The following is a 17,168-nucleotide window of genomic DNA, read 5'->3' on the forward strand; positions in this document are numbered from 1 at the left end:
TTTATTAAAGCGGTATCCCGTCTGCATTTTCCTTCTTTGTCCATATCGTATGCAGTTTTCAACGTTATCTATATTGCATACAGTTTTCAACGTTATCTATATTGTATGCATAATCCGTAAGCGTTTTAGTGACGGCCGTTCGAATCGATTGTTGTTATGATTTGTTCGATTTTCCTATTGACAATTCATTCAACTTTCGTTTTGAACAAGGCTTTATCCATCACAAGACGCCACGTTGAACTCAACGAATGTGACGTTTGCTGAGTGATAGAATTGAATCAATGTAAACATGGGTAAAAGTATACTTTTCTGCAAAAATTATGTATTAGAATTGTATAATCTACGTTTTTGTAAATAGTTGCATTTATATTATACTGCTGTGTCAATGAATGACAATTATACAGTAGTCTGTGCTAATATTAATGCAATTAATTTTAGCACAGATTACTGTATAATTGTCATTCATTGACACAGCAGTATAATATACTTGCAACAATTTACAAAAACGTAGATAACTGTATACAATTTTAATTGATATGTCAACAGCGCTTCTAATAAATGTGTATACGGTTGTCACTTTATTGTTAAATTTGGCACATTTACAATTTAAGCAGAAGTTCTGCATCAAGATCCATTTCTTTGGGAATAATATCATGCATATATCATTTTGTCAAAACTGTGTAAAATAAAATATACTGTAGAGACTGTGAGATACAATCTGTCGACATGTTAGCTCAGTTGAGTTAGATTGGTCTTTGTCAGCTCTGGTACTACTTGAAAGTTCCCTGGGTACTCTTATGTATGCTACAATATACTCTGGGTACAGAAAATATACTTAAACATACCCAGAAATACTTAGGCTAAATCTGCTGTTGTGGGCTCTATTTTCAAATTAATAATGTTTCTGTTTACATTCTGTGAAATGGCCTTTGCGATGATATTATCGAAACTCGTACTAAAAAAAAGCATATTGAGTTAGGTTTTGTTCAAAGAGGATTTTGTTTCGTATACGGAAGTGCGTTTGATGACATCAGATTTAAGGCAGGAATAAAACTCTGTACCCAGGGTACATTGAAGTGTACTTAAGAGTACCCCGTGTACTTTTAAGTAGTACGGGGCCAACAATGACCAATCAAGCTTCAGTTGTTTAAGCGCTGCAATTATTAACTGAAAGTAAAGGTCAAGGCTCACACACTTGGCTAATTTTGCGCAATGGTTTTTGTAACAACTAAAACTTAAGTTATCTGAATATTAATAATTGCTAATTTTAAAGTAGGGTTGAAAAGTTTTCACTGTTGAAGTAAATGTACTGAAAACATGTATTGAAATGTAACAAATATGTCATTTTATACAAAAACTGTCAAAACACTATGACTTTTAAACCAATGCGATTTGTTTTTGGATAGTTACAGTTGTAAGATGCTCAAAGTTGTATTTTTAGCGATGCGGTTTTTGGAGAGAGAAAACCCGAGCTATTGTCATAGCCAGCTAGTTGTCCAACGTCCGCCCGTCCGCTGTAGGCAATGTGCTAAAACCTTAACATTTGGCTCTAAAATCAAAGTGCTTCTACCTTCAACTTTGAAACTTCATATGTAGATGCACTTTGATGAGTTCTAAACGCCACACCCATTTTGGGTCACTAGGTTATAGGTCAATGTCACTGTGACCTCTACACAAATATAAAATTCTGACAAGCTTTCACAGCCCAGCGTGGCACCAGATATGCGGTGCTCTTGTTTATTATCAGATTTCATCGGTAATCAATCATATTAATATCATATTGATGGCAAAATTTTGTTGTTGCTGTATGCTTTACAATCATTTTTTCTGAGGTTTTAGGTTTTTTACAAAGAAATTTTAGAACACAAACCATGGGGACAATACAAAATCATTTCATTTTGTTTTATATATGGTATCATCAACATTCAAAATCTTTAATTTTATTATTATAAATGCAGTTTCCATGAAGAAGAAGTGTCAAATTTCAACTAAGGTAATTGTTAATCTTTACTGTCTGACATATTTAATTACTAATTTTAAAATTATTTTTTAGTTTCCTATAAACCATATAGAACCTTTTTTCTTTATAGGTGGTCACACAGATTGACAGAAAACTATCAACAATCAAATTTTTTTTCCAATATCTTTGAACACATTTCTTTAACCTCTATACTGTGTTTTTGTACATACTGTAATGTCCATTTATACCATTTAAAGTTCTATAATAATGCTGTAAACATTGCAAAACCCATTTTATTTGATCTTATATTGTGAAAAGCAATGCTGCGAATTTTCTCGTTTTTTTACATTCAGTTATTTTATACCATTTTTTGTTGGAAAATATTAGAATAAGGTATACTGTCTTTATTATTATAAGTAACTGTATTTTTTAATGTGTTAAATCCATTAACTTGTACAAATAAATAAGAAACATAAAATAGACAATGTTTGTGTTGTGTAAAGCATTTACTACCATTGCAATCAAATAATTTAAATAATACCATTTTGTTTCTTCACTTTTAACACCATAGTTATACATAATATTCACATTAAGTTATTTGTCAAAAACATAACTTATAAGACAATATAAATTCAAAAGAATTTGTTTTGCACTAAATAAAGCTTTTTGCGGACATGTATGGTATCAGTGTATGTGTTCAAAAATCAATTGAAAAAAAATATTAAAGATTTGAACTGAAAAAAAACTACAGATTAAACATATTCACATAATTATGTATCTTTCCCAAACACATGAAAAAACATTTGAATAGTACCATTTTTACTGATTTTTTTAAATGTAATAGAAATTTAATATCAAGTATATGGACACATATTTTTAATAGCATAAGTATTAGGATTTTGCAACAATAAATTGTGTCATCCTGACATGATTCAACCAGTTAAATTTAACTTCATAAAAATACGAACATTTAAACATGGTTTGCTTTCTCCCTGTGTTTTGTTCATATGTACATTAAGCCAGATGTGTAAAACTTTTCCATGAATTTAAATTGATGCATTAGTTTCCATTAGTGAATGGCATTATGTTTAAGTATATTATGAGTGACTGAACTTTTTCACAAATATTTCAGTCATTGTGTTGGTAAAGCATGTAAAGTGATTCAGGTTTACACAAGTGCCTGCTTGTCATACCAATTACCCCATACCAATGACCTAGGATGGATCCCAATTTCTCAAATTTTGTATTTAGAACTAATCACAACTGGTACATACCCTGACATATATTTTACCAATCCATGCATTTTTTTAAATATTGAACAAAAAATATAATATAATTATATATGTGAAGAAGCATACTTTATGATAATTGCAAATGGCTGTTGTCTAAAATTAATAGAAGCATTCATGGACAATGTTAATTTATCACAGAAAAAAGATTCTCATTTTAAATGAATTTATGAGTAAAAATATGTTGTTGTTTTTTTAAATATTTTGCACATAAGTATAAATATAAACATGGTAAAAACACGATGTTGTTTGTTATAAAATTATCTAGAAGTGCGACAAGTGAATACAAGCTACAGAGTTTGTTAATTCTTCTAAAACCATACTGTACTACTGTACATTATCATTGATCAGTAAATGAAATTTTAAAAAATACTACCTTTTTTACAGAGGCCATTGCTGATGTTCTTCTCATTATAGGACATTCCATTTGTAATTCAGTGACGCACTAAACATAATCAAAGATACCCTTCCAGTAAATTGAATTCCTGTCAGGAAACTCCTTGATTATGTTTCTGTAAATTCAGATGTGTAAGCTACAATACACATGCCTGTCTTCTCAGTATTATCCATCCATTTTTGTCCAGTTTGCTCAAGCAATTCCAGTTTGAAATATATCTGACTAACCTTCGTAAAAGATTTGCTTCAGTAAAAATCATCTCTTCTGTTTTAAAAAAGAGCATATCCAGCATAACAAAGAATGGCCACACTTAATTTTAAAAGAATCAAGAGATTGAACCTTTTTTACAGTTGACCCCTTTTTTCATCGCAATTTCGCAAACAAGGGAAAGAACTTTGCTCTCTATAAGGTACTTCTTAAGGATAAATGTATAAATATTTAGTCTACCGAAAGTTTGTCAGAGAAAGCAAATTATATCTGCTTTATGAATTTCTTCAAATGTTCTCTATAAGGTCCGCGCAATCATCAGACTTCTGTTTAGAGATTATTAAAACATAGCAACTAAGTTTTACGTTACGTTCGGTTTATAGAAACGCACTTACGCATTCAGAAAAGCGTACGTAACTTTATACGTACGTACATTTTCGTCCGTAAAGTTACGCATTGTACCAGAAACGACCCCCAGTTGTAGACACACTTACGCATTGGACCATTGAAATCACTCGTGTGTTTAAAATGTCAGTTAGTTGCAATGTATGTAAACAAAGGGTACAAATGGCGCTGGACAGTTTGTTTTGATGCATAATGTAACGGTTAGCAAGGTAAGATCATACGTTTTATTAAATTGTGGTATTATGGTTTTTATCACACGTTTTATTGAATTATGGTATCGAGGTCCGTGAACTTTGCAGGGAAAATGCCTTTTACTCCGTGAAGATTTTAGTCTTAAATACTGTCTGATCGATGTTAAGTGGGTCACGCGAATTGTGTATCGTGTTATTTCTTAAAAGTTGACAAAGTATTTGTAAAAGTATTGCAAGACATGTACATTTCCAGAAAGGAAATTCATTTCTGCGTTGAATAAGACCGAGATCGTGAAAATCGCTGCAAAATTGATGAAGTAATGGCTGTTCAAATCTGTTTTCGGGTGATTTCGAGTTGAATACCTTGTTATGTATATATTTGATAGTGAATTTTTTTCTAGAAAAGTTGATTTTTCGTTATATAATATGATCATTTATCATTCAAAATGATGTTTTCACTAATTAATATCATAACCAGACGCTAACCACATGTGACCTAATAGGGTTTCACGAATGGATGTTAATGGATGTAAACACACCGGTAAAAGGTGTTGTTTTTTCAAATAACATTTTGAAACAATTTTTATGAAGAATTTTAACTAGTGCATAAAATACAGTTTTTATTGCGGCTTATGACAATGTGAAAAACATCGGAACTTTATTTAATAAGCCTGTGTTCTTGGCCAAAAATTCGATGTGTAATGAATTCATATACACCGTTGTGCTGCATGCAACGTGAAATTTCAACACCGATTTCAGGCGTATTCTAAAATGTATTCTTAAATCTAAAGATATTGTAATGCCCCAGCATTATCGTGTTTAGTTTAAATATGTGATGTTACACTTACCTGTGAAAACCTGTTTAAGTCGTGCCTATTTGGTGTCGCTCCAATTCCCATTCAAAACACATTATTTGATATGTATCCATATTGTTTACACTTTACATTACAAAACATGTTTTTATACTGCCCTAAAGCCGTTCTGAAGGAAAAGTAACCAGTCTATTTTGTTTCGACACAGTCTTTTGTTGTTTAAATCCTTAAGAAGAACACTTTTTTACTCACGATGTACAAAATCCATGGTTATGTGTTTATATACTTTGTATACGTAAAATTCCATTCTTAACAGGAATATGCAACTAGTCGCTTGTTTGATGACGTCATAAAAGGCCGTTACGTCCTATTGTCGGAAACATTTAGCGCTCATTCTCTGTATTTTTGGCCACGGCCACGGCCATCGGCAACTTGTTTCGGCCATCGGCCTCGGCCTTCGGCCACCCTTAAGTATATAAGTAAGGCACTCTTTCAGGCAGGGAAAAAAACTTTCTAAAACTGACGAAAGATCATTGACGTTATTAAAAAGGCAGATTTCTGATAAAATCGTTTACAAGCATTTAAAGTTTTAATAAATTTACTTAAACGTTTGAGCTTTAAAATAAAACGGAGACTTCTTTAACTCGAAGTTTGTTAAGTAAAGTAAAGAGATTTTCAGTTTTAAATACTATTTTTTATGTTCATGATTTATATGCTGATAAAGCAACGATGATGCCTATAAATGTTCTTACTCTTACATACATTTAAAGGTAAAATAGGAAACATAAATAAAAATAATGATCATCTCGCAGCAGTTATTTTGTTGATATGCTGTTTTCGTTTAGTACAATGTTATACGTTCATCAATAACCTGTAAAACATTGCCGTTCTTTCGTCTTCTTGAAAAAGGGAAAGACCCGAATCGTAACAATATCGGCACAAGTAGCTCTAGCAAGAAAAACTGTATTTTAAGCATGAAAGATTTTTGCAAACATTTTTCAATAACTTTTGATATTTGCAAAAATGAAGTTCTTAACGGTGTGTTTTCATTTTGTACAGCCTGTGTGTAACCCCTGTGAAACCCGTTCATTGTACACCCTTACATCGAGAAGTGACTTTGTGTGCTTGGCTTAATAAAGGTGCTTGAACTGTTTCCTGGATGACTGGATACAAGGTACACAGGTTAATCCAATGTGACACCTTCCGTCCCAAATTGAATGTATGGTTAGAAGACACTCTTTGAAAAAAAACGAACGGGACGGGCCGCATGATATACCGGGGCGACACTATAAAGACCGGTTTTCCATTGAATACCCTTCGAAAGCATTATTCGTAACCTGATTGTGCCATTTAATCTTATTTAAAACACCGTTTGATATAGGCTAAGAAAGAATTAGCAATTTTACTCTTCCGTATTAAACCGGCCTTTTCTGAAATAAACAGGCGTCTGTTCAAAGTTAATTATGTAATAACACATTTTGTTTCTAAATAATTGTCTTTTAACAAGCTGATCGAAAGTATATAAATTATGAGCGTCGTTGCGATAAACTCCACGTTTTATGCTGACGTATCGTCACTGCACAATGGCGAATTCATTTCGCTGAAATAACTTTAGGCGATAAAACGTTGACAGAATAAGTACCTAGCGGACACGCTCAAAATCCCTCTTACAAATATATTTAAGATAAAGCATTTTCTAAATGTTATTATTTAATATAACCAACCTACGAAATAAATTTTCATTATTCCCCTTTAGAAACGTTAGTGTTTTTTTATTAACATTAGTATATAAGATGAATCGAAGAAATGTTGCCTCATTAAGTCTTTCTGAGTCGGACATAGCAAGCAAACGTGAAACTGATGCATGTCTTTTTGAACTTTAAATACATTAGTTTTTGTATTGAAGTCAATAAAAGTTATGGAAAGATTTCGCCAAAGTGCAGTAAAAAAACACAACTTTTAAATACATAATTAAAAAAAAATTCGTACGTTTAACATTTACGCGGGCAACTTGTCTATCTCTTTGTTTATGCTAGGACAGAAAAAATGACCCGAAAACCTTATATTCATTTTGATCTTAATGAATACTTATAATTGTAATATGAACACAACTTAACCTATTTTAAAGCATAATCGTACTTGGCCTGACAATGCCATTCAATAAATGAAATTAACTATTTTAATGATGTGCGTCAAAGTGAAGACTGGGAACTATTGCAACCTCTTTTCCAGTAGTTTGAAAGGGAGTTTTTTATAGTCATTTATTTGTTTAACAAATAATGTTCATATTGTAATTTAAAGGGATCTTTTCACGCTTTGGTAAATTGACAAAATTGAAAAAAGTTGTTTCAGATTCGCAAATTTTCGTTTTAGTTATGATATTTGTGAGGAAACAGTAATACTGAACATTTACCATGGTCTAATATAGCCATTATATGCATCTTTTGACGATTTGAAAACCTAAAAATTATAAAGCGTTGCAACGCGAAACGATTGAATAATTTGGAGAGTTCTGTTTTTGTCGTTAAATTTTGTGAAACTACGAAGATTGCTTATATAAGGTATAAAATACAACAAGTATATGTACTTGGCGGAATAGCTCAGTAGGCTAAAGCGTTTTTACTTCAAGACTCTGGCAGGACTCCAGGGGTCACTGGTTCGAAACCTGCTCCGGGCAATGTTCTTTTCCTTTTTTTAATTTTATTCTTGATTTTTTACTGGAGCTTTTACGATCCAATGTTTACATTTATCAATATAAAGCATTAAATGAATAAGTAAAAAAATGCCAAAATCTGTGAAAAGGCCCCTTTAAAAGCTATTGATTGTGAAATGAATACCATGTGTCAAAATGTTCATATATTGCTTGTTAAGTATTCACTGTGTCAAGTGACAATCACTCGACCATGGAAGGCTTTTCGGAAACACGGTATATTGAATGGAAATGCGAATTAGGTAAGTTCTTTTTGTAAGATATTATATTCCTATCGGCCACTTTTTGTTTAGTCATATATGTATGGGAAGAAATGCAGTAGTGGTGCCGGTAATGAAATTGCATTCATTTCCAAGTAAGTTTCAAATTGGCTCTGACGTTGCCTAACACTGTCGCGAAAACTATTAAATATTTAACCCAAATTTGGTTGTCAATGGATATTGAACGTTTAGATAAACAGGATGCATACTGCATTGCCTACATTTTGTGTTTCTTCAGCAGTAATCTTTTATTGATGTTTGGTTTGATTACAGACATTAATGGTATCAATGATCTCAAATCGGCGTGAACCAAAACCCTCCAATTCTAGATAGAATCCCAATAAACCGTAGAAAATTGTGAGCGGTATTAAAACATAGTTGCGCCTAAATAAAGTAAGGGAGATAATTCATTTACTTTATTCTAACCGAATACGCATAGTCTTTCTTAATTAACCTAAAATAAAACGATTAGTACTACATATTTGATATGAAGATTTTATATTTAACACATGTATTGTACTAAATGTCCGCTGAGTTTGTTTAATATTAACTCATTTTGTGACCGACAGCATAAGGGGAAAAAGTAACAAGTTGCACTAAATTCGGCTGCGGCTGCCGGTTTAGATTCATATTCCAGGTGCCGTAAGTGACGTCGCACTTACGTCACTTACGTCAACGATGTCTGAAATGTTGACATTCTGTACGCGAACAGAGCACAACTGTTGCGCTTACTTCGGGGAAGATATGGTTTCCATCGAGCCAGTGCGTTTAGTAAGTCATATCGGTGCTTAATCATATGTCAATGTTGAAGGTTGCCAGATCTTCCATTTGGCTGCAAGAGCGAGAAAACCAGTTTTAATAATTGAAAAGTATACGAAATCAGTTGTGGTGATGTCTTTTATTACGAATGATAAATGATTAATTATTGACGCGAGAAGTCAAAGACCGACTTATTGGTAAAAATTAAGAAGAAGTAGGTGATATTGTCTTACGGTTCGTATGACTATTGTAATAATATTTTCCTAAGAATTGAATAGTTATTGAATACAATGTTGTCGGTTGTGACGATTTCTTATATTTTTTCATTATTGTTATAATTACACGTAGTAAATGTAAGACCAAATTATTGATGATAATAATCATGTTTGTGTTGAAAACGTCATATATTTATCAAAGCTAGAGTACAACAATTGTGAAGTGTAAGACTATCATATTGACACAAACGATAGTGCTGACTATGGTGAAGTGTTATATTGCTGATGGAATACTTGCTCTGTGAAAAGTTTACGACTGTTTTTAAAATGATCCTTGTTTTGGTGTTTTGGTTGTGTCTTTGATTTTTAGTGCTTATTGTTATATAACAAAAAGAACGTGTTAGAGTTCCGAGGCTTATATGTTAACTCATTTTATTGTGTTGGTTGTTGTGCAAACTTATATTTCAACTCTAAAAATAATTGCTTGTTTTAGGAGTCTTAGACCAGATTTATTAAATAACGATAATGGTTGTGGTGATGTCCTACATTAATAGTGTAAAATAATTGCATGAGAGAAGTGCACGAATAGCTTATCGACTAAATTGATTCTGGTTGTTTAGTGGTGCCTTACATTTCTCATTGTTATTGTAAAATAATTGTCTGTGAGAAATTAAAGACCAATACAAAGACTAAACAATTATGGATATTGTTGTTGTTAATTAGACCATTACACACGGCAGAGCTGGGCCGGACGTTTAAAATCGGCCCGCTACCGACATAACGGCCCGAGGGCCATTATGTAGCTTGGGCCGATTTTAGACGTCCGGTCCAGCTCCGCCGTGTGTTATCGTTTATATATCACATATCGTTACCATAAATTGTTACAAAATGACGTCACGACCCGGTCGTTAGTCGTATCTAGCGGGCCAATATAAATTATATCGGCCCGCTTAGACGGGCCGATTTTTCATATCAGAAAAGAATGGGATCGGGTTAGGGTTATGTCGTTATGTCGGCAGCGGGCCAATTATAGACGTCCGGCCCCGCTCTGCCGTGTGTTATTGTCTTAATAACATAATCATACTGTTTTGGTCCTTCACTAAAATGTATACAGAACCAGCTTTCCGTACGTTTATTACATTCAATTGATTACGCAATTTTTGACGTACCTTATGTGACGTCATTTCAATGACAAAACTACCTACATGTAGACTCTCTGGTTTTTAGCAGAACAGAACAGATCATATTTTATTCACGTAAACTTTACAGTTTTTTGTGTTTTATATATATGCATACATATAATAATTAATACAACAAGATTATACAATGAAGTTTGGGTCATAATTTAACAAATCTATTTAACAGGATGAACTTATATACAATCAATATTCATGCTTATTTGGTACAATGATTAATTTCATATGGTAATAAATATGTATTGTTGGAACGAAAATAGCTTATAATCAAATAACTAGCTGTTATTGTAATGTATTCTTTCAATAAATAGTCTTGAGTCTTGTATACAATGACCAGTGTTATAAATCCGTCAATGCTACGTTGCGAATTTTAAAAGCTTCAGATATATATTTACTTAACATAAACAATTCTGATTTGTTGTTTGTATTAAACAGTTGTATCAACTTAAACATACTAGGTCTATTTCTATAATAATGTTTTAAATAAATTGGTCTTAAATGATCATATGCTGTACATTTAAACATCAAATGAAATTCGTCCTCGATCTCATTGGTAGAGCAGATTTGACAAATACGTAAATGTCTATCTAATTTTTCGTATCTACCAGTGTGTATTCTCAAGTTATGGGAACATATACGTAATTTCGTAAATACAACTCTGAGATCTCTCGACACAATGAGATCTAGATAAGATTCAAATCCATGTGACATGTTAAGTGTTTTATACAAAGTTAAAACTCCACTATCTGTTACATTTTCTTGCCATTGTTGCAAATATTCATCAATTAGCCTTTGCCGAAATGTACAAATAAACTGGTTAGTATTTATAGGTATGTCACTACACCAAACATAGTAAAAACCGTAACGTGTAAGAAGGTTCTTAACTTTACTAAACCAATTCGTTCTATTTATACTAACATCGCACAAAGCATCTTTAACAACTGACTTGGTAATAATGTTATCACTATCCTTTAACTTAAACCAGTATTTTATAATACGTACATATCGGTTTATATACAATGGGTATCTACCCAGTTCACCGTATACAGCTACATTAGCTGTAGATTGTCTAACACCAAGCGTAGGTTTGCAAAATTTTAAATGCAGCCTTTCTAACTGTGATGATTTGGTAAACCCCCATACTTCACACCCATACGTAATAAAAGGAGAAACAAAAGCATCAAATAACTGCATTGCTACTCTTGGTTTACATTCGTATTTTTTTCAGATTTGACAATAAATTATTCAATGCTTTTAAGCCTTTACCATATAACGTCTGAGAATTAAGATTAAAATTACCCGTGTAGTTCAATGTAACACCTAAATAGTTAAAGTCATTAACAACATCCAAGTATTCATCAGCATATATCCATTTTTCATTATGTTTCAAACCACCTCGTTTGCGAAATACTACAACTTTTGTCTTCGCAGTGTTCACTTCTAATCCCCATGTTTCACAGTAATTATGCAAATGATCTATTGACAATTGTAAATCTTCTGGGGTTTCACCAATAACAACCATGTCATCTGCGAATAACAAAAGAATCAAACACATATCCTGTATAACTATACCTTTGCTATTTCTATTTTGCAAATACATTTCTATATCTTCTACGAAAAGAGAAAACGAGATCGGGGAGATTATCTCCCCTTGCCTCAAGCCAACTGCTGTATTAAAGTAATCAGAATAGTTTTCGCAATGTCTAACACATGACTTAACAGATTGATACATGCTGCGTATTATACGCAACACTTTACCATCCACGTTAGCTTTATACAATTTTAACCATAGGGCATTGAGCTAAATCGAATCAAAACAACGCTTCATGTCCACGAAACAGCAATACAAACGTTTATTCGAATTAACATAATTTTCAATAATTGAGTGCAGTACAAATACTGCGTCTACTGTCGATCTACCCTTTCTGAATCCAAATTGTGCATCTGAAATGGTGTTATTTTCTTCGCACCATTTTGATATACGTTGGTTTAGTACACATGTAAACAACTTAGCAAAATTACTTAATAGTGTTATACCTCTATATTTTTTTATATCAGACTTGTCGCCCTTTTTATGTAACGGAACAATAATACCCTTGGTCCATGCAATTGGGAATTTTCCCGTGTTCAAAATAAAATTGAATATTACTGTAATATGACCTGCTAAAATATCACCAGCTTCTATGAAATATTCATTTAATAATTTATCTGTACCTGGCGATTTCCTTGTTTTAATTAATTTAATAGCTTTACAAACTTCGTCATATGTGATTGGATTATCTAGCTCTCCAAATGTATTCGAAAAATCATTAAAATCGTAATTACTATTAAAATCCTCAGCTTCAACATTTGAAGCCTGGTTTATATCAGCAAACATTTGTTCAAAATGGTTCTTGAAATCTTCAAGATGTATATTACTATCGTTATTATTTGTTTTTTGTGACCGAAAATATTTCCAAAAATCTTTTGGTCTACTATGTTTCAAATTTTCAAATTCCTTACAACGTTTGAATTTAAAAGCTCTGCGTTTTTTTAAAACAATGGTTTTATACAGACATCTTAATCTACATAGTTCAACTCTATCTATATCACTATGCGAATTATTATACACATATAGGGCATTTTTATACAAAAGCTTAGCCTCTCTACAGTCATGGTCGAACCATTTATCTGAGTCAGATATGACACATTTTTGAAACTGTGGGTACTTTACAGTGTGCTTAATGAATAATGGATCTGCCACCTCACGTACAATTTCCGTAAACCTATTTACCATATAATCAGCCTTATTATCGCAGTGTTCATCAGCATTATCAACTACATTGTCAAAATCTGCCATTTTACTTATCAGTCCCTCGCGAAACGTATTTTTTTCTTCATCACTCCACTTTAAACGTTCAATTGTATAAGGATCTTCTTTAACAACATGCCTATTACAAACAATATCAAATGACAATGGGGCATGATCACTGAAGTTCATGAAGTCATTAGCAAAATGGACGTGGAAGGTTTTTATCCAAAACGTATTTCGGATTTTGTGTTTGTCACGCATAATTGGGAGCTTCGAGACAAATAAAATTATTGTAATCGCTCCGACATTCGATTTCGTAAATCGTGATTATGGTGAAAGTGTTAGATATCTAAGCATTCGATGCAATCGTTTAAAAAAAAATCGTGATTTAAAATCAAAAAAGATAAACGGATGGAATAACAGAAAAAGGAAATACAAATCTGTGATATTTTATTATTATCAGAACCGGATTTAAGTTGTCATCGAGGTATTTGTGTCTTTTCTGTATTGTGCTGTTTCAGTGTTTGATGAATCTTGATTAATCACACGTTGAGGTATAAATTTAATGTAAAGATGTGTTTCAGTTTCAATCGATATTTGTATTATCTAAATTGTGTGCTACGCGTCATTATAATTATGTTTGATTCTTTCGTTGAGTTTTGGCTTAATTTTATTGATCGCCGTCTGCTATACTTAATGTGGACGCCATATTGTTCAGTATAACCCGCGCGATCCCATTCTTCCGACGTCATTTTCTTACTATTTATAGTAACGATATGTGATATTGATATTGTTCATGTTCGAGTATAACTAATTGGAAGTTTGTATTGCGAGACCAAATTGCTTCATACAGAAAAAAGTTTAGTCCCATTATTGACATTGATTTCGAGTTCCATTAAGCTCATCAACAGTGCAATTACAGTATAAAATACAAATTATTGAAATGCAGTGAATATTAGTTCTTAACAGCGACTGCGTTCGTGGTTATAGCTGCTACCAACACCTTTGTCTAATCTATTTACCTTAATGTTAAAGTGTCAACCGTTAATCCAATCATGCGGCGCTAAATAGGTGTTCTCTGATATAATTGCCTTCTGACTCGTTAAATATTCGTGTTGTATGGTACGCAACAATGCCATTTTTAGATGTTTTATTATGCAAATGGTGAGATTAAGACAACGACACTAATACTTTATATTTTACATCTGAACATGTTATTTTATATATTATTCAGTAGGATTATCATTAATAATCTGTTGTTTTGAGGACGTTAAACTCAAATATGTTTCCATTTGAACCAGCTGCTAGTGTTACGAAAATCCGTTTCAAAATTTATTGTACACCTGAATTAAATCACTGACGTAAGTCCTAAATAATATATAAAATTTTGTTGTAAATTGTATTGCAAAATGGCGGAAATACATTATCAAATTACCAAATCGTTCATACATATTTTACAAACTAGCTTTGGGTATTTCATCAATCAGAATTTGAACATTTTAAACAATTTTTACAATATAGAATGTAACGTCATAACCTTTGATATTCTTATAATAACTCTTGGAACAGTTTTAGGCGCTTTTTGATCATATCCAGAGAAGTCCCAATTCACTACAAAAAACAACAACAACAAGCTTTTTACGTGCCGATTCCGTAATGGCTTTAGACTGACTTTAGATACTATGAAAGTCAAGTTTAAATCAATTTGCCGTTTATTATTATTCAAACTCCTGGCAACTATATTATTATAGCAACTTTTTATAAGAATGCATGTAGATAAAACTATAATAAATAAATATAAAACAATATAAATATAGAACAAATAAATGGAAACCATAAGGTATTCTATTTAATTGTATGAGCCTATCATATATAAAGAGAACATATGATACGTTTATTAATTTAGCGGATTCTGCAATTACAATTATCAATATAAACAGTGTATTAAAATTGTTTGTATTGGAATAATAGTAATAGCATTTGTGCAATCTCTCATATTTGAATCTGTACAGGTTATAGTTACAAATTATCGGGGGACATACAGTTTTGATATAAAGTTGGTTGCATATATATAACGGTAAAAAGCTCTTTCTGGAAATTATTTCCCTTCAAAAGGAAAGCACCTGAAATTCAACAGCCGTTTAGCTAAAGCCAATCGTCAACTCATCATGAAATTCGTTCTACTTGCGGTTATAGCTTTAGTAGTACCATCATGTTACGAATCTCTTTTTTTATTAGGTCATCTAGCTAGAAAGATCAGGTGCTTGAAGAGCGGACGGTATTTTAATTTTGGTAAGTACACATACATTATATAGTTCTAGAATCTGTGTTTTACTGTTTTATTTTGTAATAAGAACAATAACGACTCAGCAATAAAGTATATTTTAAAATATCACATGGGCTTGTAAACCATATTTCTGGATTGGTATCAAACATGAACACATAATTCAATAAAGGTCGTGGAATGACCGAATGATAGAGTTTTTTTAAACATCCGATACAATAATTGAAACATTTTATCATTCGCCCATCGCGTAAACGGGCAAACAAGCATGCCCAAGCGTTTTGGCGAATGTTTGACCCGTCAAACCGTTTTGAAAAAAAGTGCACGTGAACGTCCTCGCCATCAATATACGCTTCCACTACGCATAATTTTAGGCCAATTTGAGGACCCGTCTGACCACGGCGTGATATGCGATTGTTCATACCATGGTCGTTACACGTGCAGACGCAAGGAATGTCCGCCTGCTAACTGCGGCACGGCCCTTCAGACAACCTCTGGATCGTGTGTCCAGTGCGCTCCGCAGTGCGCCACTACGAGATGTCCGGACCTCAAGTGTCCTGTGAACGAGCGATTCTACCCGTAAGTATAAATTGTAATTGTATCTTATTACCTGAAGGAAAAGTTTAGTTCTGTTTATTATTTACATCAGTTTGATGATATTCAATCTACTGATATCTGGGAAATTGCACATGATTTATGATGAACAATAACAAACTTTATAATTAACATATCCGTGCGCCTTTGCAAAATTGAAAACATGTATCTGATATAACGTATTTTCTCTTAATATATCAATTTATTTTACATGCAACCTAAATTTTTTTGCGCCCTTATGTGTATATCTTTGGTATTTATTTTAGTCCAAGTTCTTGCTGCCAAAAATGTTACGACCCTAAGTCCGACAGCAGTAGCTCCGACTCATCTCACCATGACACGTCAAAGACATCCAGGAAGGTAAAAATCCATGTTCACTCAGACAGCAGTGACTCTAACCCGTCGACTCGTGTCATTAAGACATCCAAGGACTTGAATATCCACATTCACAAGGACAATACATCGGGAACAAAAGACCACCATACCTCGAAATCAAGCAGTGATAGACGCAGAAACCCTCAAAGATACAGGCGGGAAGGGGACAGTAATGAGGAAGACGAAGAAACACAGTCTTCTAATTAAAGCTGCACTTATAAATAGCATGTTAAATTGCTATGGAAAACTTCCAACAATTAAACAGCAAGCAGGTTACTGTCGTAGTTGTTATTTTATGTAAAGGCTTTGAAATGTCGCTTTACTTTTAACAATGGCATTCCGGCTAGCGCAGTTGTTGGTTCACTCGCTTATCGACCAGGCAATCCGGGTTCAAATGCTGTTAACGGCGGCATGTGGTTTTGATGGGTGGTTACCATACCGGATAGGTAGGGTTTCTTCCGGGTACTCTGGCTTCCCCACACAACACAAGACCACACAAAAATTGAAAAATCTTTCAGTCTAAAGCGAAATAGCTTGAAAGTGACGATACAATGCAAAATTTGTCGTAACGTTCCTGCGTCTAGTACCATAATTAGGTTGGAAAGGTCTTGCAAAGTCCGGGTCCTAACTCAATATTACCTCTGGCTCGGAAATGACCTGAACAAACTTCGAAATACACGCGGTTTACAATCATGACACGAAATAGTCTGACATAATTCCGGA

General features: G+C 33.0%; 1 protein-coding gene across 1 annotated transcript; it reads left to right on the plus strand.

The window, feature by feature from the left end:
* The first annotated feature begins 15,331 nt into the window (after positions 1-15,331).
* On the plus strand, positions 15,332-16,667 carry LOC127855548 (uncharacterized). Its single transcript, XM_052391276.1, has 3 exons — positions 15,332-15,484; positions 15,851-16,055; positions 16,337-16,667. The coding sequence occupies exons 1-3, from the start codon at positions 15,361-15,363 to the stop codon at positions 16,650-16,652; spliced, it is 645 nt and encodes a 214-aa protein (XP_052247236.1). The 5' UTR covers positions 15,332-15,360; the 3' UTR covers positions 16,653-16,667.
* The last annotated feature ends 501 nt before the right edge of the window (positions 16,668-17,168 follow it).

This window comes from Dreissena polymorpha, chromosome 13 (assembly GCF_020536995.1).
Source record: "Dreissena polymorpha isolate Duluth1 chromosome 13, UMN_Dpol_1.0, whole genome shotgun sequence".
Classification (NCBI taxonomy): Eukaryota; Metazoa; Mollusca; class Bivalvia; order Myida; family Dreissenidae; genus Dreissena; species Dreissena polymorpha.